The sequence below is a fragment of the Mus caroli genome, unplaced genomic scaffold (assembly GCF_978045245.1).
Source record: "Mus caroli unplaced genomic scaffold, Mus_caroli_1 scaffold_4, whole genome shotgun sequence".
Taxonomy (NCBI): Eukaryota; Metazoa; Chordata; class Mammalia; order Rodentia; family Muridae; genus Mus; species Mus caroli.
This window is the reverse complement of record NW_028227259.1, coordinates 13,254,142-13,277,814: the sequence shown is the minus strand read 5'-3', so window position 1 is coordinate 13,277,814 and position 23,673 is coordinate 13,254,142. Positions and strand designations below refer to the sequence as shown.

At 34.2% G+C, this 23,673-nt stretch overlaps 1 protein-coding gene across 2 annotated transcripts in view; it reads left to right on the top strand.

Annotated features, from left to right (window-relative positions):
- Hgf (hepatocyte growth factor) overlaps nucleotides 1-14,556 on the top strand; it is a 71,037-nt gene extending 56,481 nt beyond the window's left edge. For both annotated transcript variants that reach the window (XM_021162278.3, XM_021162276.3), the window contains exons 12-18: nucleotides 2,139-2,177; nucleotides 3,817-3,913; nucleotides 5,790-5,864; nucleotides 6,938-7,084; nucleotides 7,515-7,621; nucleotides 7,739-7,884; nucleotides 11,007-14,556. In XM_021162278.3, the coding sequence (XP_021017937.1) occupies nucleotides 2,139-2,177; nucleotides 3,817-3,913; nucleotides 5,790-5,864; nucleotides 6,938-7,084; nucleotides 7,515-7,621; nucleotides 7,739-7,884; nucleotides 11,007-11,174 (779 nt within the window). In that variant the 3' untranslated portion in view covers nucleotides 11,175-14,556. The remainder of the gene's footprint in view (nucleotides 1-2,138; nucleotides 2,178-3,816; nucleotides 3,914-5,789; nucleotides 5,865-6,937; nucleotides 7,085-7,514; nucleotides 7,622-7,738; nucleotides 7,885-11,006) is intronic.
- The last annotated feature ends 9,117 nt before the right edge of the window (nucleotides 14,557-23,673 follow it).

Genomic DNA, 23,673 nt, shown 5'->3' with positions numbered 1-23,673 from the left:
TAATGGGAAATAGATGTTTGGTTGGAGACATAAGCTATATTAATAGTGTTTTGAATTTCAGCTGGAAATTTGAACTATAAGAAATGAGTTATATTCATGTTTTCAATAAGAACCCCTACGCTATAGTTTGAGGCTGTTCAGAAATGTACACACACACACCCACAAACACACACATACACACACACATATATTTTCCAACCTTTTGTAAGTAAAATTTATAATTGATAAAATTGTAGAGTGCTTTCCTTTATATTTAAATTGAGCCATAGGCACAAGATTCTCTTTTATTTTTTTTAATTAATAATTTTTTTATTCACTTGATATTCCAAGCTTGGTTTGCCCTCCCTCCTCTCCTCCTAACCCCACCCTTACAAATATCTCCCACTGTCCTCCCTCCCCTTTCCCTCAGAGAAGGGGAAGCCATCCTTGAGTACCACCACACCCTGGACATCCAGCTGCCCTAGTTTTCTTGTTTATTTGTGAGTAGTGGAGCAGATAGAGGAAGGGAAGTGAAGGAAGAGAGATGTAGCTAGTGCTCTAGAGGGAGACAAAAACACCCCACAACACCTTTTTTCAGTGTTTTTCTTACAGTGAGCAGAAGAACTTACAATATTCAAATGAACCCAGAAAATTACAATGCTAGAATCTTGTTGACCTGACATTTCACTTTGAAGCTCAAAAATACTGACCTAGAACAATTCAAATAATTATTATCACCAAGCCATTAATTATTACAAACTTCAGATATAAATTTGTTTTAAGCGTTTCAAACTAAATAAAGACACGGACATGAAGTAACCAGAGGAGGAACTAATCATATTTAATGTGGAATATACTATAGAACACATATCTTAATCTTAGTTGTAAAAATGTAAGGGATGAATATCAAATTACTCAAACATGTCAAGTAATAAACTTGAGTAGACCAATGAATATCTTTGCTGAGTTAGAGCCTACACATTGCCTCAGTCCATCTCTGTACTATAAACTGAAAACCTAGTCCCGAGAGGACCCCAAGGGAATACCATCCACATAAAGTAAAGGAAAATGACAGAATTTATGTTTGTCTGTATCTTTATCCACCTATAATATCTCAACCTGGAAGTGAACATGAATCAAAACCCTTTCGCGTGCATTAATTCTCTCAAGTACTCTCATAAATAACAACCAAATTTGCATTCCAAAGGTGTCTATGTGTCATTATTGTTTTGTTGCTGGATTATCTGAGCTCAGAGCATTTCCAGGGATTAACGGCCAGCTGTGTCTAAACTGAGCCTAGCTGAACTCCATGCCATCAATTCTGAAGAGTTAAGACATAAAGCTTCAGGAAATGTCTTGTGTCTCATTCATTACTGTTCAAGCATTTCCAAAATCCTAGCATCTTTTAAGCTTTTCTTTATGCAGCAATTAAACTCCAGTAGAAAGTTCATGGAAAAGCAATAAGTCATGGGGGTTCAGGTAGAGTTTTTTTTTTTTTTTAAACATCTGGAAAAGCTAACGTCTACTATATTCTATCAACAAAAATAATTATTTACCCATGTTTCAGCAGAGTTGACATTAATTTCTATTTCCCAAATTCTTGCATACGTTTTAGAAAGCATCTGCATTTTCAATTATCTTCACTCAAGTATAAATAAAAATAGGTTATAGGAAAAAGTAAATAGTTCAGATTGCAGTGAAAATAAAGCAGTCAGTCTACACGGAGTCTTCACTCAAACAATAATAACATGAATGCTAGTATATGGAATGGCCATGGTGTACAGTGCTGAATATCTTGCAGAGAGAGGTAATCTCCTGGTACTGTGTAGAATTCAGTCTGACAAAACCATGAAGCCACAACCACATGCAGCCTACAAAATAGCAAAACAAGACTTTGCCCATATTAGATAGTATCAAAAATAAGATACTGACAGTGTTAAATAGGAAAAGAGCAGAATAACTTAGAAAAATTATATTCTATCTATAATTTATTTCTATAACAATAATGTTAGCAAATTATTCATTTTGAAATAAATGAAATGTCAACAATAACAATTTTAGTAAATGATCACAAATAGATTTCAGTGTCGTAGTCTGGTTTTATATAGATGAATATGTGCACATGAATATATAATTTATCATAATATTTGTTTCTACAGGTGAAGGAGATACTACACCTACAATTGTCAATTTGGACCGTGAGTAGTATTCAAAATATAAAATATAATTGACTTTCTATGTGTCACAAATGATTCGATACTGTTTTCACTGAAAGAATAAAAATAGAAAAAAATTACAAATAAATCACTTGTTCATATGAAAAATATTTAACACTATAATAACATCTCTTCAAAAGTCAATGTATTTCTTTTCCTTTCATGTTTAAGTTCTATGTATATATGTGTGTCTATAAGAGGGATGTGCACATTGGTGCATTTTTCCAAGGAGATCAGAAGATGGGTGTCAAATCCCCTCAAGCGTATAGTGAGCCACCTGATATGGATGTTGGGAAATGAACTCAGGTCCACTGCAAGATCAGCACTGCTTGCTAAACTATATCTCTGGCTTCTATATGTGAATTCAGTTCCTCTATAAGTGCAGTACTGATTACAGAACCGTTTCTCTGGCTTCTATTTGCTTTTATTTTAAAGTATGTAATTACCTAATATTAGATTGGTAGATGTGAAATAGTTAAAAAAATTCATATAACTTTGAAGTATACTTATGCAGTTCTAATTTGAAGATGACCATATGCAATACACACACACACACACACATGTATCACCCTCCTAGAGATATGAGAATAATAACAACAGAATAAAGAGGACAGTTTCATAGTATCTATATTCTTTTCTGCCTTAAAGCTCTTCATCAGCCCTGTGGTCTGTTACATAAGACATGATCACATCTGAGATATTCACCTAATCCTCACAATAAGAAACTGGTGGGGACATTTGGTTTTTGTTTTTCACATATTTCTTAGACTGAAAGGAGTTATTCAAATATTTTGTTGTTTATAAAAAAATTAAAACATTTGTTATGCCCCAGGCTGAGGAAGCAAGAGGAAATCTAATCTAGACCATGGAGAGAGTACAAGAGACTAGATAGAGAACACAGCACAGGGTCAAGAAAACATCCATTCCAAAGAGTCTGAATTAGCTCATTTTAACAGCGGTCTGGTCTTAATAATGCTGTTAATATAAAAGTTCTATAGGTAGTAAGGGAATTTAAAATTCTTACCTCTCAAATCCAAAATAATCAATTACAGCTTTGTACTTTTCTCACTTTGGCTATTTCATTGCTTATCAACCTGTGGGTTATAATCCCTTCATAGGTTAAATCACTCCTTCACAGGGATTGAGTATCAGATATCCTGCATATTAGATATTGATGCTATGACATAATAGTAGCAGAATTACAGTTACAAAATATCAATGAAAATAATTTTGTGCTTGAGGGTCAGCACAACACGACAAATTGCATTAAAATGTCTCAGCATTAGGAGGGATGAGAACCACTGGGCAATTACAGTGTGTACAGAGATCAGTGAATGAAACACGCTAGTGATGGATTTGAAGAATTTGTTCTTTGTGCTTGGTGACCAAAGCATTGTTGCTATCACTGCAAGCCTGCTTTGTGGTGATAAAGTTTTTTTGTGTCGCTCAACAGCAAAGATGAGGGTAGCAAGTACCTTAGGCTTGAGATACAGTTGTGGACTTTCTTCAAAAGGCTGTTTTAATACAACCACACTAGTCACATCTGTCTAGTGATCACTTTGACTTAATAAAAGTAAAGAGCTCTGTTTTGACAAATGTTTGATGTCGTCCTGTTTTTTAGATCCTGTAATATCCTGTGCCAAAACAAAACAACTGCGGGTTGTAAATGGCATTCCAACACAAACAACAGTAGGGTGGATGGTTAGTTTGAAATACAGGTAATTATGAGTGATCACAAATCACAATATTCTGAATATTTGTAAAACCGTATTTTCAGCCTGTGATTGCAAGAAGATTGCTCCCCATACAAGACACTAAGCTGGGGACCAGGGACTGATTTCTGTCCTTACCAAACTGCATACACTAGACTATATAATAGCATGTGAAGACTTTTTAAGGTCTAACAAGGCTTCCATTAATACTGATACCATCTGACACAGGTTCTGATGAACTAGAAGAAAGTGACACAAAAGAGCGAACTTATAATTTTATTTTACCTTGATAGCTATGGTACATATATTAATTTTAAAATCTAGACTATTTTAAACATACATAGTCTAAGATGTTTTTATATAATCACAGAAATGCCCTATTTGTTTTTAGTTTCTAACATTAGTGAAATGAGAAATAGTTATGTTAAAGTGTTTCATTATGGAAATCAATGACTTATTAGAATAATGGGGTGGTTTTGATTTTTGTAACTTGCTTGGATACAGAATTTTTAATATGTCTATTTCTGAAATCTCTTAAGAATTACTGATATGATCTATGTAAAATCAATATGCACATTATATAATAGAGAAACTTAGAACCGTGTCATAAAAATTAAGTATCTGACTTACATTGTTCATATCCTATGTATACTAGTCCACAGGTCCTTTTCAACCCAATTTCTTAGTAACCACATCTGTTTGGTTATTTTTCCAAAAATACACTGAAGGGAATAGAAGTTAAGACTCAATATATACTGTCATCCTCCTATGGGGTAAGCCATAAATAATTGCCCCTTCAGCTGAGAGTGTCTAGGATTGCCCTCTTGCAGCTTATGCAGCTGTTCTCCTTGGAAATGAGAATTGTGGAAAGCTGTAGTCTTTCTACATTTCAGCCAAAAAGAAATTAATTTACAGATTTTGGGAATCAGCAAGTAAATTCTTTATTCTTCCGAAAAAATGTTTTAATAATTTCCTAGGTGGTTTATTTTCAAAATTATTTCAACTTTCATAAGTGAACAACCAAAGTACTGACCTTACACTTGGCAATGTATTCAAACCTAGCTGTACTTTGTCACATGAACCCTAAATGGTGAGTTTGAGGGGATAGCTCACTGAAGAAAATCGTGTCTGCAAGGTCTTTAAAAAAATCTAGTGCTGCAAAAAAAAAAAAACAAAAAAACAAAAAAACAAAAACCAACCAACCAAACAACAACAACAACAAACAAACAAACCCCCAAAACTATTAAATAATGGTTGAGGAAAAACGGAATGATGTAAAGGATATTGGGCAGTTTATCCAAGTTCTTTAATGAAATCTCATATTATTTTTATAATCAAATGCTGATATTCAAACACTTCCACAGTTTTGTTAATTTAAATTATCCTATATTTTCACCATATATTGTAGACGGATAGAAGCATAAATACATTCACTGGAAGTATATACTGATGTGTAGTGATTATATTTTCTCTTGTAAAACTTGATGTCCTAAAATTTAGTCACATTGGAGAACAATCATTGATGCCACCATCACCCGATACCACCAAAGCACTGTACTGTGTCTTTTTTGGTTTTTCAAGGCAGGGTTTCTCTGTGTAGCCCTGAATGTCCTGGAAGTCATTCAGTAGACCAGGCCTGCCTGCCTGCCTCTGCCTCCCAAGTGCTGGGATTAAAGGCATGCATTACCACTTCCCAGCTTTTTTTTGTTTTTTCTTTTTTTGTACTGTAGTGTGTCTTGTTCCAACTGAGTGGATTATTTTCACTTTCCTTGACAATTCATTTAGTTTTGATGAATGAAGCCATTGGATAAGTAACTGGGCAGACAATATTTATTTTGTTTGTTTTTCTGCTAAGATCTTATTGTACTTTTTACTTTCGTAGAAACAAACATGTCTGTGGAGGATCACTGATAAAGGAAACTTGGGTTCTTACTGCCAGACAATGCTTTCCAGCCAGGTAAGATAGCTACTAAAGCAACAGACAGACAATGCTTTCCAGCCAGGTAAGATGGCTACTAAAGCAACACTTGTTTGGGGTATTTAAATGAGTCTCCTATTTTGACTTTGATATCAAGCATTTATTTTTCACAAGAATCTAATTAAAATCAGTGAAGCAATTCCTTTAATTTAAATTAAAAGTGTGGCGTGTGCGTGCGTGTGTGTATGTGTGTGTGTGTGTGTGTGTGTGTATGTGGGTGTATAGTTTCCATGTTTTGCATGTTGAGGTCAGAAGACAACTTGCGGGAGTCAGTTTTCTCCATGTGGGTCTCAGTAATGAAATCGAGACTGCCTTGTCAGCCTTTCCTTTTAAAATTTACTTATGAACATTGGCTGCACTTACATTTTCATATTTAGTGCTAATTCAAGGTTTTCCTGTTCATTCAGTTAACTGTTTTTATGATTGGTTTAGTCTTACTTGGGAAAATGAATTTTTTTGAATTATGTAAACAAATCATGGCCCTACTTCCCATTTGCATTCTTCATTTCTGGGTAGAAACACCTTTCCTGACAACCAGCAGGCTTCCTTGAATCCCTGCATTGCATTTTGTAGATAGAGACTGCATTAGGAGTAACTTGGGGATAATTTCAAAGGAAATTGCATCAGCAAAGATAAGGAGACTACACTTGGAGCTTACTTCTTGCTTCTCTTCTTATCTCTTGTTTTGGAAAAATCTTCAATCTTAGTGATAAACTGAATATATACGCTGAAAGTAAACAATATGTATAATCACATTATAATTTGTGTAAAGAACAAGAGGATTTTAAAAATAGGCACATTACTTTATAGCAAGTATAATAAAACATTCCATAGTCATAATCCTCCTTTTAGAGTTTCTTCAACTTCAAAGCCTTTTCTGTCTCAGTACATCTGTGGTGTTCAGAATCTCTCTGAATAAATCAGAGAGATTTTTATTGTACTTTGGATCAAAGTTTAAATGCAGGTGATATCATTACAAGTTAAAATAACAATATAAATTAATAATAATCTATAATTATAAAGTATAGTTTGCATGTTAATTTTCTATCTAGAAACAAAGACTTGAAAGACTATGAAGCTTGGCTTGGCATCCACGATGTGCATGAGAGAGGCGAGGAGAAGCGCAAGCAGATCTTAAACATTTCCCAGCTGGTCTATGGACCTGAAGGCTCAGACTTGGTTTTACTGAAGCTTGCTCGGTGAGTTTCTCAGATTTTGTGTTTTAATGGAAACTACATTTATTAAAACATGTTCAGCTGCTTTTCTTTTTCTGTTGCATGTATATTTATTATCTTATATATTATGGATATATATTTCTGGGTCCATACATATCTATATATCAGAAAGAGGTGTCATATGATTTTCAAATAGCAATAAGTAATTTTGGTGCAATATTTTTAAATTGAAGCTTAATATGCAATTTTTTTTACTTTTTAGAAAAATCAAGGTAATAATTTTATACAGTGAGCATTTATTTTATATAATATATGTATATATGTAATACACACACACACATATATATATATGTAAAAACCAGGTGTAACATTGCACATACACTGAATGTACATGTACATTTCTTTAGAGTTGTACCCTTATACAGAATACTCACACTATATTTTGTCTTTTCAGACCTGCAATCCTGGATAACTTTGTCAGTACAATTGATTTACCTAGTTATGGTTGTACAATCCCTGAAAAGACCACCTGCAGTATTTACGGCTGGGGCTACACTGGATGTAAGCTAATTTTTAAGACATGAGGCAATAGTTATCTAGCATATGGAAGTTTTGTTTATTTCTTTTCTTGCCTTTACTCACGCTCATTAAAGTGTCTGTTTTTTGGGGCCATTGCAGTGATCAACGCGGATGGTTTACTACGAGTAGCTCATCTGTATATTATGGGGAATGAGAAATGCAGTCAGCACCATCAAGGCAAGGTGACTTTGAATGAGTCTGAGTTATGTGCTGGGGCTGAAAAAATTGGATCAGGACCTTGTGAGGTAAAAATCATACAAACAAATAAATACAAGTAGTTTAATGAAGTACGTTACTGAATGCACACAGGTATATCCTTGCTAGAAACCCAGAACTTGGGAGGCTGAGGCAGGAGGATTTTAAGTAACTTTCAAGAATTTGTCTTAAAAAACAATGTCATATTTTCTTGTTCATTTTCTGTTTATCTTTGTCAAATCAAGATACTTGAAAACCAACCTATTCCTCTAAAGAAGACTAGAAATTGCCCTCTATAATTTTTGTTTATTTCTTTTAATTGATTGTGAACAGGTCCATGCTTCATTCACAAAACAAACAAATAAAACCAAAAACTAAAGAACAGCAACACAAAAAATGCTAAAGGCATTTATTTGTCTCTAAAAAGGATGCTATTCAAACTCCCAAAGTCTCAGAGGAAGCTGTGCTTGCTAGAAGTACTCAGATTAATTTTCTAGTGTTTTTCTAAGTTTGTCTATCTTTGTGAGTCTCTCTTTCAATATGAACTCTATTATTAATATTGAGAAATACATGCTATGGGTAGCACCCTTAAGAAATATGTTATTCATATTTCTAAAAAAGTTCTATTTGTTTTGAAATCAATGGTCAATGTTAGTGACTTTAATAGCTTGATTATTTTTATTTGTTAAGCAACTGCTCATACAGTTTGACAGGATTCCCATTTTTGTTTTACATAGACAAGCTGCTAAGCTATCATTTTAGATACACTCCAAATGTGAGAAGTATCTTTTCAAGCCTCATAGTTGTTGGATACTGGAATACTTTGTGTAGTAAATTCAATAATAGTGAAATAGTTAACATGTAAAAGAATATATGTCCTAATGTAGAATATAAGCACACTGAAATGTATGCATGGCATATGTGTGTGTGTGTGTTTGTGTATACCATATCTTTCTCTGAAATTTTATTCCTGAAAAGTATGTGTTTATTGAAGTCTGGACAGCTGCTTCAAATGATAAATTTAAATAGGGGTTTATTTCTTTCTAGCCAGTGAGCATTATTATGGTATAATGAGAGGGACATTTAATAAGGAGGGAAGATACCTTTTTAAGTCGAAGAGTTCTGTGAATCAGACTCAGGAGTTTAGAATCACATCAGGTTGTAGGATCCTCTAGGGGAGATGCAGGTGCCTTCTCCTCCCTCATTACTCATGACATGGGAACGTGAAGTGATTGCCTTCTCTATCATTATCATGTTTCTGTTCTTAGTTTCCAAACTTTCCCTTTACATTATTTGTCCTTTTGTCACTTGTTTACAATTTCTACATTCATGAAGCAGACTTAGTTTGTTATCACTTTCAAATCTTCTACAGAAGGCAACCGTCATCCTGAAGGGATGCATGTTCACATAGGACCTTTTCTGCTCCCTGCCCCTCTCTTCACTTCTCCTTCCTTCTCACCTCTATCTATCATTTGATTATTTCATCAGTCAAGAATGTTTGAGTAGAATGTCCCTCAATGTCAGTATTGTACAAGTAGCATAGCATCTACTGAAAGTCTCCAAAGAAAGTAACTTTGAAAAATGTCTGACAGGGGTCACTGGTGTATTATTCAAACATCAATTTCATTACTTTATGAAATTTTGTAAATAAAAGACTTGAGAAAATAAAGGAATTTTGTTCTGTTTAACATTTGACTTCATGGCTACCTTAATTTCCCTATCAAAAGTATCAATAGTTCCTTCTTTCTGTACACAGTACAGGAGTAACTTTTGCATCATTTAATTTTTTAAAAAATTATATCACTTTTAGAGGAAAATGAAGATAACCAATAACATTTTCTTTATGTAAAAATCTCTAAATCTAAGCACTGTGTTCTTTATTTGTGTGCATATATGAGTGCTTGAATACATATATGTACACTGTATGCAGGCTTAATGCCCATCAAAGCCAGAATAGGTTGTCAGGTTCCCAGGAGTAGGAGTTATACACAACTGTATGTCACCTCCGATGAGTGCTGGGAACCAACCATGAGTCCTCTGAAAGAATCTTCTTAACTGTTGACCAACACATCAAAAGCCCTGTCCTGTGATAGTGTTCTTTTGTTAGTTGGATATTTTATTTATTTGCATTCACACTTTATCCCTTTTTCTGGTTTCCCCTCTGCAAAGCCCCTATCGCATCCCCCATTACCCTTCTTCTATGAGGGTGCTCCCCCACCCACCTACCTAGTCCAGCCTTATCACCCTAACATTCCTCTACACTGGGACATCAGGTGTTCACAGGACCAAGGGCCTCCCCTCCCACTGACAAGGCCCCTTTATGTCCTTCCATCCTTCCCCTAACTCCATAGGGGGGTCCCTGTGCTCAGTCAAATGGTTGGCTGCGAATATTCACATCTGTATTGGTTAAGATCTGCCAGAGTCTCAGGAGACAGCTGTATCAGACTCCTGTCAGCAAGCACTTCTTGGCATCAGCAATAGTGTTTGTGTTTGGTGTCTGCATGTGGGATGTATCCCCAGGTGACTGTGTTCTTAAGAAGCTGCATGGCATATAAAAGTGATACAGTAAACTTATAACAGTAATGGATAAAAGTGTAGTATGAATATATCCATATTCATTTAATCAACCTTCATATATTCATATGCATACAATATATATGTACAAGTTAATTTATATTCATTTGTAAGATGCCTTTACCCAATGACATAATATTGTTATCAAATAAAAGAGCCATGGAATCATAGTTACCTTTTAGAGAAATATATAAATTATAACTATATTAACTACTAATATCAACTGTGAGCAGAAGAATATTTCATGTTCAGAAAGTAATTTCTAAATTATATAGAATTATTGTTTTAATGATAAGAAATGATAACTTAAATTGTTCAGATAATGTGTTAAAGGAAGGATGTTTTGTAAAGAAGAGAAAGTTTAATGAAGTTTAATCAAAAAATCATGAATTAAATGTGAATTTTCTTTGGATTTTATAATTCTACATTTTTCAAATGTCAATATTGAACAGATACCAAGTATAGACACCAAAATAAATATAAGATTGACATTATTGAATGACTATACCTTTTAGCTACAGATCAACAGTGCATGACATTGATGATGTATTGATTTTTACATCCAAAATAATTTGTCAAAATTATCTTTTCTTTTTAGGGAGATTATGGTGGCCCACTCATTTGTGAACAACACAAAATGAGAATGGTTCTTGGTGTCATTGTTCCTGGTCGTGGATGTGCCATCCCAAATCGTCCTGGTATTTTTGTTCGAGTAGCATATTATGCAAAATGGATACACAAAGTAATTTTGACATACAAGTTGTAATAGCCATAGAAGAGGCCAGTGTGTTTGAAGCATCCATGACTACATGAGGATTTCCAAGACTTCAGGATTAAAATGTCACCTAAAACAATCCTAGAACTACTTGAGTGTTGTGAGTGTTCAGATACTCATTAATATATATGGGTGTTTTCTGTTGTATTGTTTGTCAGTGTCCTTTGTAAATGTTCAAGTGAATTAAGGTACCTGCAAGTGCAGTAACATATCTCCTGAAGATACTTGAATGAATTAAAAAAATATAAAATTAGAGTTGCTAGATGCTAAAGTTTTAAAGAAAAAGGTTAATTAATCACTCTATGCTGCTTTCCAGGTTAATATCTTAGTGATGAATAAATCATATGTTAAACATTATTTTAACCCCACCAAAACAATTTATACATTGTTTTAAAATTGTAACTCTATATTAAATTATATTACATTTCATATGCCATATGTTATAGTTCATTCATTTTTTACAAGATGTATCCTCTAAATACTGGCACACAAACATCCATGGAGGAAAGCACATACCCATACCACATGGTGAGTTCACATGCAGCATATATTATAGTTTAAACCATGACGTATCTAGTATACTCTCTAAATATTTTGGGCATATGTATCTATATTTCTTCTAGAATTTAAAAGTTTTGAATGATCATTGAGAATATTCAGGAAAGGTACAAGATATATACATACATGTATGTATATGATATATGTATATGATATATGACCGCCACTGGACAGTGTTTAATGTGAGGACAGGATCCATAGGACAAAATGACTAGCCTTGTTGTTTATTTATATTTATTATCCTAGTAATTTTGTGTGCTTTCTAATTCCTAAAAAACAAAACATAGTATGTATATTTGTATTATTTCTTTCCTCCAAATCTGGGCTACTTATTTATGCAGGATATTGGTAGATCAATCTTCTTAGAACATCTATTCAGTTGTCAAATGTACATCTTAATGAAGAAATTCAAAAGTGTCTCTGTCACTAAAAATGTATTTATATGGGTTATTTTTAAAACTTGCTGCTGCAATTGGCTTCTAGTTCATTCTTCTTACATTTAAAAAGATTAACATAAAATATCTATACTGCAATACTTTGTAAATATCCTTTCATTAAATTTTACTTTGAAATAATTTTTCAATGCAAATACTTTTCTCAATCTAAAAATTCTTAGCCTTGGAATAATAGGAAAAAATATGAAATGAAAGGAAGAACTAGTTTTTCTAAATTCTTTAATTCAATTACTTTAAAATGTATAATTCTTTCTGAAAAATCAGGTATGTTATACAGACATTATTATATTATCTCATTCCTTTTAACAAAGCTCTTTCCCAATGATATGGAATATTCATTTAAATTTTATAACCTGTGTGTAATATTCAGATTATATTTATTAGTCTACTTGCCATGACTAGCTAAAACTTGTGTATTTATCCAAAAGTAACATATTAAAAAGGAACAAGACAGCGTCTAAGATTCTCACAGTATTCATATATAAATTAGGAAAATTAAAAGTTACTGTTTTGGGGTTTTAAATGTGAAGGTTCACATTTTCCAGATCGGATTCTCTTTATCCAAATAATACCCCAATGCATTCCCCAAAGTGCTTCCAGTGAAGAAACCCAGAAATTCTTCCATGAGCTATGACATGTGTGTGTATATGTCATATATATGCATACACATTTGTATGCACATATGTTTGTGATCACATAGACACTGTGTTGAGAGACTCAGTGAACTGCTAGGTCATATCATTTTAACCTTCACTTAACATTTCTTTCCCTTTTATAATCCACCATTTTTATGAAACAGAAATTTAAAGTTATATTATTAAAATATTGATACTTTGATAAAGCTATTATGATAGTTGTAATGCTTTAACATACTGACATTTTATGATACTTCTTTCACTGTATTTTTTGTAAGCATCCACAAACAGAGAAACAACAATTACCTAGAAACAATATGCAGTCAAATTTTCAGATACTTTGGAATCAGTGTTTCTAAATTTTTTAAAGAGGTAAACAAGTACCAAAATCACCAAAAATGGGACATGAAGCTACTCTCCCTATGAAGTTCCTTTGCAATAGGGCAAAGAAGATGGCTTTGATGATGAACAAGGTCTGTAGTGTTTTACTTGGTAGGAGAGGGTATATTTATCTTGTCAACAACCCTATGTACAGGATGGCCTTCTATGAATAAAGTTAAGAAAAAGGAAAAGAGAGGAAAATTTCAACTTATCTAGAAATCTTTATAATATTGTGTCAAAGACAAGAGGAGCTTTCAAAGGCTGGTTTTGTTTTGACCAAGTAACAGTTAGACACTGTTATAATTGTAGACATTTTCTTATGTCTGCAGGAATAAAAGAGTAAAATTAGCCATATGCCTCTGCTGTGCAGAGGGATGATAATAATTCTTTTGTATATTCTTTAATGTTATTGTAAAATATAAAGTAACTTTTACCTATTTGCTGTGGGCAGGTCCTCAGTGTAATGGTTTATAGCAAGTCAGTCTATGGCATTAACAGGCTCTTGCTTGCTATCTAAGTGTTTCAAGCTACATGAATGTGAAACACTGGAAGGCAAGAAAAATAACCATAATGGCATGTGTTAGCAAAACTGTATTTCATTTATTCCTGTGGATATTTCTTGCTGGTACCAATGGTACTGTACAAAGTGAATGTTCCAGCCTTAACATCCCCTGGAAAGAGCACTGTCAAGAACGGGGAGTCCTGTCAGGCATGTTCTTGTTTCTAAGTATTTTTCTTTTTAGAAAATAAATACTAGCTTTGTAACATAGAGGAGACTGAAATAGAAAATGTCAGTACTATATCATGTTCAGTAAAAGCAAACCTTACATTGATTTATTGAAGTACAACCATCACTACTTCACCCACTGTGTGTATGCAACCACACATTTACATTTATAGAAAACTCATAAAATAAAAAGGATTTGGGTGATAACAACACACTTGCGTCTTCCTAAGTTTTATTTGCAATGAATGGTTCTTCTTAATTAAGTACAAGAAAAAATGTTATCTTTCAAAATTCAACTGAAGTTTGTACCAAGAATGTATTAAATAAGAACACATGAACAAGCCAAACACAAAAATGTTAACCTGTCCTGCATCCTTGCCTCTTGACAGTGCCGCTCTTACATAGGTTCACTCTTGTTTGCACAGAAGGCTTCTGTCCTTTGGAAGCTGAAAACCGAATACTGTGGCTATGGCGGCTTGTCAGCCTGTGTACAGAGGATAATGATAAGCTGTCAGTTGAGTGGGATAGCTGGATGCTTACCCCCAAAAAGGAACACTGTGGTGATGACTTGTATTATACATTCTCTGTAGTTAATAAAGTTGTTATTTTTATAACCATGATTATATTATTATTCTTAATAATAATAAAATATTTTACCAAAATGGCTCCCTTTCTCTTTTATAATTCCATGTATAGACAAATTTGTAATTGTCCTAGGATTTTAAACTGGCAAGCAGCAGTAACATGGATTTATTGACAGAAATGTCATTCATTTTGTTATGAGAAATATAAAACGTCTATATAAATCTACATAAAAATTTTATTTTTTCTGACTTCTTTCCGTGGCATGGTCAGGTGATCAGAAAATAATTAATACCTATGTTTTTGGAACTCTCAAGTGAAAAATGGATTATATTGTGCATTGTTTAGATTTGCTAGAGAGCTACTTTGCTATATTTTGCAACTGTATATAAAACATTAATGTCACTGACTTTCTCATTCAGCCATAATTTATAAAATTGCTTTAAAATTTTAATTAAGTTATGGCATCTTTACAGGACACTCAATAATTTCACAATACATATGAATCTAAAGAGCTTATTTACCTCAAACTGGAAGAACTAATTATTAATATTCTAGTGAGGAGCCCTGAAACATCATTGATTATTTCTAAGTTTACCATACCATCTCTCCCCAACCCAATGATTGTAAAAGCAGGTACTCTTACATAGACTCTGACTTCAAATGATGAATCATACATAACTTGACAGATGTAGTAAAACAGCTGATCATTTTAGTGATTATGCTTAAAATAGAATGTGGACACTGGTTCAAATATCAGTATAATGTTTAAGCACGTATACAACGAATTAAAAGAATTCCCTTTATTCTCTAAAAGTCTATCTCATGTATTCTTTTCTTTCAAGTAAAGAGTCCTCAGAGCTTCTTCAAGTAACGGCATTTAATCATTTTCTCAATAGGAGAGCAAACTTCCTAAGGAAACTCGGAAAGTTTGGGTTTCTAATGTAGCATTGTTTACTGTTCTCTATGGTGAAGCTCTAATTAATCTCTAATCACTAATGATTATGATTAGACTTATGATTTTACAGTAATTATTTACATGTTTAAAGAATAACTCACTCATGCTTTTTTTGTAAATGTTCTTAGATCTATTTTCATTAAGGGGTTAGTATTGAAATTTATTTTTAGTTGCTAAAATAAAGTAATATTTTCATATGCATTTTAAATTTTTATTTAGTATTTGAGAATTTTATACACATATACAGTATATTTTCATCGTATTCACAACCTTCTCAACTCATCATAAATCCCTTCATATCCTCTCCTAACATCATGTCATATATTGTTATGACCCACTGAGGCCAATTAGAGCTGTCTATGTGCACATGTATGTGGGGCAGTCCAGCAGGGCCCAGTAATTAATCCCGATTTGTCCAAGACCCTAAAGAAACCCCTTCAATCTGCATTCCCTCCATGCATTGGTCCAGGAGTTCTCTCAGGGTTCTCCGTCATTAATCTCCTAACAACACCATCCTTCAACTAAGCAGCTCTAAACTAGCTCTCCACACCCCCTTAATCAATGACAAGCTTGTCATGCATAAGTAACTGCCAAAGTTTTACACTAAAGAGCCTGTGATTATCTTTTGCTGTTCACGTTCACAAATATTCCTGTTGCATGTGCTATTTTTGAAAGAATAAATTCATTGCAAGTTAACGGTGCATTTGTAGTGATAAAGGGGAAAAATTGAGAGTGTGATCAATGTGTTCTTGCCTAAAGTACATCTAGTGTGATAGAAAAATAATAGCAATAAAACTCATTTTTTTCATAGAACTTGAAAGAAATAATATATTATTAATTAATTGCGGATTAACTTATCATCTAAAGAATAGAAAACGACATTTTAAAAACAAATTAGCAGTATAGCAATATAGACTGAATCTGTCTTACACTGCAACTCCAGACTAGCTTTGGATCTTTAACTCTCTAATATTCTTAAATAACCAGATTTTTACATTCACTATTTTCAGACATTTTCAAAAGTAATCTTCATGCCTGTGTTCGCTAACTTTTCTCTCATATCACTAAACATTCAAATTTCACTTTGTGCCTTTGTGTCTACATCCTCATTACCCATCTACAAGTCACCATCAACTCACATAGTGCTTGCCCCTTCCCATCCATGTGTGGTCATACATGACTGTACTACTGAGCATTATTTTTTAATGTTCATTGGGTTAGTTTATGCTTTATAAACATGAACAACATCTTGTTAGTAACACTTCTATAGACTTTATTTTTCAGAGTGGTAAAAAATATAATGGTGGTAAAAAATAATTTATAATCAACAATATAAAATGCAATATCTTTTTAATTTTTTAGAGTTTAATTAATTAATTTACTTTACATCCCTACATCCTGACCATAGTTTCTTTTTTTTTATTGGTTTTTAAATTTATTTACATTCCAATATTATCCCCCTTCTTGGTTTACCCTCTGCAAACCCACTATCCCTTTCCAATTCCTTCCTGCTTCTATGAAGGTGCTCCCCCACCCACCCAACCACCCATTCACTATTGCCACACTGCCCTAGCATTCCCCTATGTTGGGGCATCCGCTCCCATTGATGCCAGATAAGGCAATTCTCTGCTACATATGCAGCTGGAGCCCTGGGTTCCTCCATGTGTTCTCTTTGGTAGGTGGTTTAGTCCCTGGGAACTCTGGGGGCTAGGGGGTGTCTGGATGGTTGATATTGTTGTTCTTCCTATTGGTTTGCAAACCCCTTCAGTCCTTCCCCTAACTCCTGCACTGGGGTCCCTCTGTGCTCAGTCTGATGCTTGGCTGCAAGCATCTGCTTCTGTATTGGTCAGGCTCTGGCAGAGTCTCCCAGGGGATGGCTATACTAGGCTCCTGTCAGCAAGTGCTTCTTGGCATCAGTAGTAGTGTCTGGGTTTGTTGTCTGCAGATGGGATGGATCCCTAGGTGAGGCAGTCTCTGTGTGGCCTTTCCTTCAGTCTCTATTCCACTTTTTGTTCCTGCATTTCTTTCAGACAGGAGCAATTCTGGGTTAATTCTGGGTCATTTGAGATGAGTAGGTGGCTCCATCCCTCAACCAAGGGCCATGCCTAACCTCTGGATATTGTCTCTACATGTTCTATCTCCCCTATGTTGGGTAATTCAGCTACTGTCATCCCAGTTGGGTCCTGGAAGCCTCTTGCTTTCCTGACAGCTGAGACTTTCTAGTGGCTATCCTCAATTCCCCATCCCCCACAGCTACAAACCTCCATTCAAATTTCTGACCCTTTGTACTTCTCCCACCCCCTGTCTCCTCCCACACCTGATCTTGCTCCCCGACCCTTTCTACCTCCCCCTCCTCTCTCCCTCCAAGGTCCTTCCCTCCCTCTACCTCCTGTGAGTATTTTGTTCCCCTTCTAAGACTGAAGCATCCACATTTGGTCTTCTTTCTTCTTGAGCTTTATATCTGACCAGTTTCTCCCTCCCTCTTTCTGTTCCTCGTCTCCCCACCCCCACCTAGTTCTCTTCCTTTTCTCTTTGGAAAAGGGAGTCCTACCAGGGATATCAACCAGCCTGGGTATATCAAGTTGAAAATTCAGACTCCTTTTAAAGGCTTAATACTGTTTCCAAGAGATTTCAATATGTTTAAAAATTGTGCAATTATTACTAAGGGTTATAAATTTTAAGGCTTACATTTAACTGCTTCAGTTGTACTTGAATAAGTAAATGGGGCTATTTCAAATGACTTATAAATTTTAAATACTAGATGTCACTTGGAAAATATTTTGTGTTTATTAACTGATACATAGAAATTATGCATAGTATTTACAGGCAAAGTGTGATATTTTGACAGTGTGCACATTGGGTAATGTTCAAATCAGAGTAAGTATTGATTTGAACCCACATCATTTCTTCATAATTGTTCTAATGTTTTGAAATAAGCAAGGCTTATTTTGGATCGTTTAGTTGCACACCGGAATGTCTTGCTTTTCCCCTTCTCATTCATGCATGGTCAGAGTTGGCCTATGACATTACTGGGCCAGGCTTGCTTTATTGGGCATTATTTTTAACGTACATTGGGTTCCATTTAATCTGTGGATGAAATGTTATTTAGTACCTGTTGGTCAATGTATGTCCATCCTCCAACTTTTCCCAGATTCTGGTATCCACTCTTGTATTCTCACTGTGAGTCTGCTTTAAAAGCTGCATCTGTGAGTAAGATATGGCCTTCCTGTTTCTGGCTTATTAATGATCACCAGTTCTACCCTTGGTGTTGCAAATAGCAGGATTTAATTAATTTTTATATCTTAATAATATTCTACTATGTTTATCTGCCACACTTTCATCATAATTAATGGATAACTAGATTACTTTCATATCTCATCTTGAATGAAATGTGCTGAAATGAATTTGAAGTGAGGAGTCCTCGTTAGCAGGCAGATTTCATTAACAATAGGGACATTGCTGAATTGTGTGGTTGTTCTATTTTAATTTCTGAGTAATTTCCTTCTTGCTTTCCACAATGGCTCAGCTAATGTACACCAGCATTCCCCTTTTCCTACCCTCTAGTTCTTGTTTTGCTTTGTGGGTTTTTAAAAGTCATCCTTATGGTGAAATGATGGCTCATTGTAGTTGAATTTATGTTTCCATGATGATTGGTGATGTTGAGCATATTTTTATATATGTGCTGTCCATTGACCTCTTCTTGGTTGAGGGTCTGCTGACTGCTGCTTTCTGTTTTCTAAGGATTGGGCTATTTCCATGCTTTCCACTTTGCTGTAGTCAGCTGAGAATTGTACATATTGTAAGATTTACCTGCAGGTCACTTGTGCACTTTATACTTATTTTCTCCAGTACTGTGAGCTATCTTTTCCATTTTGATGGTTTCCTTGGCTGTGCAGAAGTTTTTTAGTTTGTCATTCTATTTTTATAATTTTGTTTTTGTTCTGGTCCTCTTTTTTTTTTTCTTAATTGAAAAAAATGTACAATTGTACTGTGTTGAAGTATGTTTGTTATGTTTTGTTTTAGTAGTTGAAGTTTTGGGGTTTTGTTTAAGTCTATAATACATCTTAATTAAGATGATAGCAAACCAGGGCCTGAATGACTTTGGATTGATGAGCATATAGGATGTAGTTGTATTTTTCATATGAATGTTAACAGATTGTTTTCTAATACCTTTTCTCAACACGTTAAAAAAGTCAACTCAATGTAAGTTTGTGAGGTGACTTTTAAGACCTCTATCCTGTTTAATTATTCAGTTTCTCACTGTGTGTCAAAATTATAAGTTATTATGTTTTATATTTTATAAAATATAATACATTAGGTTTATTGTAAAGTTGATGATCTCACTGTGGTAAATTTTGAACTCAGGTAGCATAATTCCTTAAGCTTTGTTCCTTTCATTAAGGTGAGTTTTTGTCAGTTTGTTTCTCTGTTAGTATAAAATTTAATTGTTTTTTTTTTCTAGATATGTGAAGAGTGTCAGTAGTATACTTTGACATCAAAGTAAAATTGTGTGTGCTTCTATGTTAGTCAATGCCACATGTGCTTGTGTACCCACAGAGTCCAGAAAAGGACGTTATATCTCTTGAGCTGGAGTTACAGTGTTCATGAGCCATGGGATGTAAACTCTGGTTCTGTAGAAGATCAGGATGCTTTCTTAATCACTAAGCCATCTGTCCAGGCACATTTAAATAATACAACTTCATTCCATCTGTGAGCATGGGATACCTTTTCATTATTCAGCATTTACATTGTTGAAAACTTTTATTTTTTGTTACATTTTTTTCTCTGTTCTTAATTTTGCTACTAATATAAGTAGAGTTTAAAAATTTATTTCTTTGATCATCTGCTATCAGTATCTAGAAGCACATTCAAATTTTAAATATCAATTTTGAATCTTGTAGCAGGGCTCAAGTATATCAAATACTTTTCTGCTTCTCATAATGATAATATTGATTTTTCCATTTATTGTATTGATATGGTAGATCATGTACATTGTTTTGCATGTTATGCCATCCTTGGAATAGATTACTGTCAATAATTTGTTGGATTTGGTTTCCTAATGCTTTATGGTTTTTGCATCTATGCTAATCAGAAATAATTTTAGTTACTTTTGTGTGTGCTTGTCTAGTTTTATTATTAGCATAGTTTTACACTGAGATAATAGTTTGAAAGTATGTTCTAAAAATGAGTAATTATTGACTGTAAAAAGTTTATATTTTTCAGCAGTGGTGGCATGTGCCTTTAACTCTAGCACTTGGGAGACAGAATTAGGCAGATCTCTGTGAGTTTGAGCACAGAGAGAGTTGAAGGACAGCCAGAGCTACACAAAGAGACCCATTCTCAAAAATGTTTATACTTTTCTATATGTAGATTGATTTTAAAAATAAATATTGGGAATTCAGTTTTAATAGTTTTATTTTTTGAAATCATTATAGTAGTTTTTGTGTTTCCAAGTCTTCCCTTTAGCTCTTTCCATACCCCTGTCACTCTCTTTCAATTTCATTGCCTCTTTTCTTTTTTAATTATTAGATATTATATACATAATTGGTTTGTATATATTTCTAATACAATCTTCTCAGCCTATGTGTTACTATGGTATATATACTATTGTGTATATTTTCAGGGATGATTATTTGGTTTCTTTCAAATCAATGGTCTTTTGTCTTAGTACACATGCATGTGAGCAAACACAAACACACACACACACACACACACACACACACACACACACGCGAGCGCATGCACAAAACTATTTATAGGGAGACTATTCCTGGTTCTGGAACCCTAGCAAACTATTCAGTCCTAGGGGAACTGGATTTTTGTTTACTAATAATTAAAGGTGTGGGTTTTTGATTATTTGTTTTTTTTTGTGTTTTATTATTACTTTTAAAAAAATGAACAGGATTTCATTTATTTAGATTATGTTAGGTACATTCTCCCATCTGGTATTTCATATGAAGGGTTGATGTTATTACCCGGAAGGGGGAAATCACAGTAATTACTGCAAATATTCTTAGTCAACAATCAAGAGAGTGTACTCATTGCTTGTGTGTAAACTTTTCATCTGAGAAGCATTCCACAATTTCCTAATGCCAGCAGCATTGCTAGTTAATTAACAAAAGGTTTTCATTTGATGATATTTTAAGGTAAGAAAAATCATCATTGGCAGCATGTTATAACAAGGGGAAGGGTTGGAATTTTTGTATTGTTTTTTCCATGTAGTTTATAGCTTTTATAATATGTTCTCAATTGTTCAGACCTGTTTTTTTATATGTTAAGATATCTAAGTAAAATCGTAAGTTAGAAAATATATAAAATACATCCCATGTTTTCATTATATTCACATCTATCAGCCATATTATCTTGCTCCCTACATATGTACACTAACACCAATTTATAGCTCAGTACTAGTGAAAAGTAGCACTGAGAAAATCAATAGTTAAAAATAATCACAAAAGAAAAATATCAATTTTATGAAAAAAAAAGACTTTAAGAAATAAAAATGCAATCAAAGTTCTCCAGACTGTAGAAGAGAAATATTATTTAATATTTTTCTTGGGTTGTTCAAAGAGTCACTGTAAGAGGAAATGCTCAACGTGCTGGTTGATAAAGTAAGAGTCTCCAAAACCATCCTGACGACAACTTAATCAGATAGTTTAGGTAATATTTTTGAGTTGTGAAAGCTGAACTTATTATACAAAGGGACATGAAAAGTCATAACACCTCTAATGCTGGGCATTCATTACCGTGGGAAGTAGCTAATTACAGTTACATTTTACTCAGAGTGGCCTTTCATGGGCCATTTAAAAACCCTCACTGATCTGCAACATGGGGAGTGGGAGAACAGGGACTGTGACTTAATTAATTAATTAATTAAGCAAAGCAAACAAACAAACAAGCTCACAACCCCCTCACTGAGAAAGCCATGTGTTTTGGGATTAAAAATGTGTGAAGACACCCGGATGCCTTGTATTCTACTTTATACTACAGTAGTTCAGATTGTGAAGACACACGGATGCCTTGTATTCTACTTTATACTGCAGTAGTTCAGATTGTGAAGACACACGGATGCCTTGTGTTCTACTTTATACTGCAGCAGTTCAGACAGTTTGGATTCTGAAACATATTTTTAAAGCTCCAAGAGGCTGATTATATAGGACAATATTTGCAATTCCTTTGATTAAAAAAATCTCTTATACATTCAAGACAATATTGCCCTTCAATTTTAAGTAATGGGATTCCACAAACTACAATTTAGCCAAATTCAATTCATACTTACTGAATGGTTTCAGATTTCAACTCTTCATAATCTTTAATAATTATTTAATAAAAATAACTTCTAGGAAATGTATTTATTTGACACAACTTCCCATATTAATCTTTTCTTTGCTCATTTCCTCTTTTCTAACCAACTTGATATTTGTAACATCTATTATAACTCTTCTGTCACTTATATTATTGTAAAATTAATTACTCCAGTCGGAAAGTTTTCCTATTTTATTACCACTAAAAAAATTAAAAAAAAAAATAGTGTTGCTTGTTACCATTTCACTCCCATATACAATGTCCCTATATTTTTTAATTCCCCATTTTTGAAAATAGAGATATAAAAAAAGAAAAAAATGGTTAATATATAAAAAAAGAAGTGGGGGAAAGTATTTTAAAAGCTGCAAGTGATCTGACTCCCATGGGGGGGGGTAGGGAACTGGGTGGGAGAGGGGAAGGGCAGGGGAAAAGGGAACATGATTAGGTATTGAGGGTTGGGGAAAACAGAAAAGAAGCCCTGAGGGCCAGCAGAATGAATGGAAATATTCAACTTCAGGGCTTTGGGGGAGGTGAGAAGACCCCCTAGAATGTACCAGAGACCTGGGAGGTGAGAAACTCCCAGGGAGGTCAGACCCTGCAAGCAATCCTCTCCTGTATGATGAAGCGCCCAACACTGGGGAGATGGAATATCCACCTCCAGGAGAAAAACGGGGCATCAAGTGGAGGAATGGGGCTGCAATTCCACAGGCAAATATTCTGACCCAGAATTGCTGCATCTAAAAGAAGTGTAGGGACAAAAAATGGAGAAGAGACTGAGAGAAAGGGTATCCAGTGACAGGCCCTGCTTGGGATCCATCACAAGGGGAGGCCAGACTCTATCGCTGACACTATGGTGTGCTTACAGACAGGAGCAGGGTCAAGAGGCCCA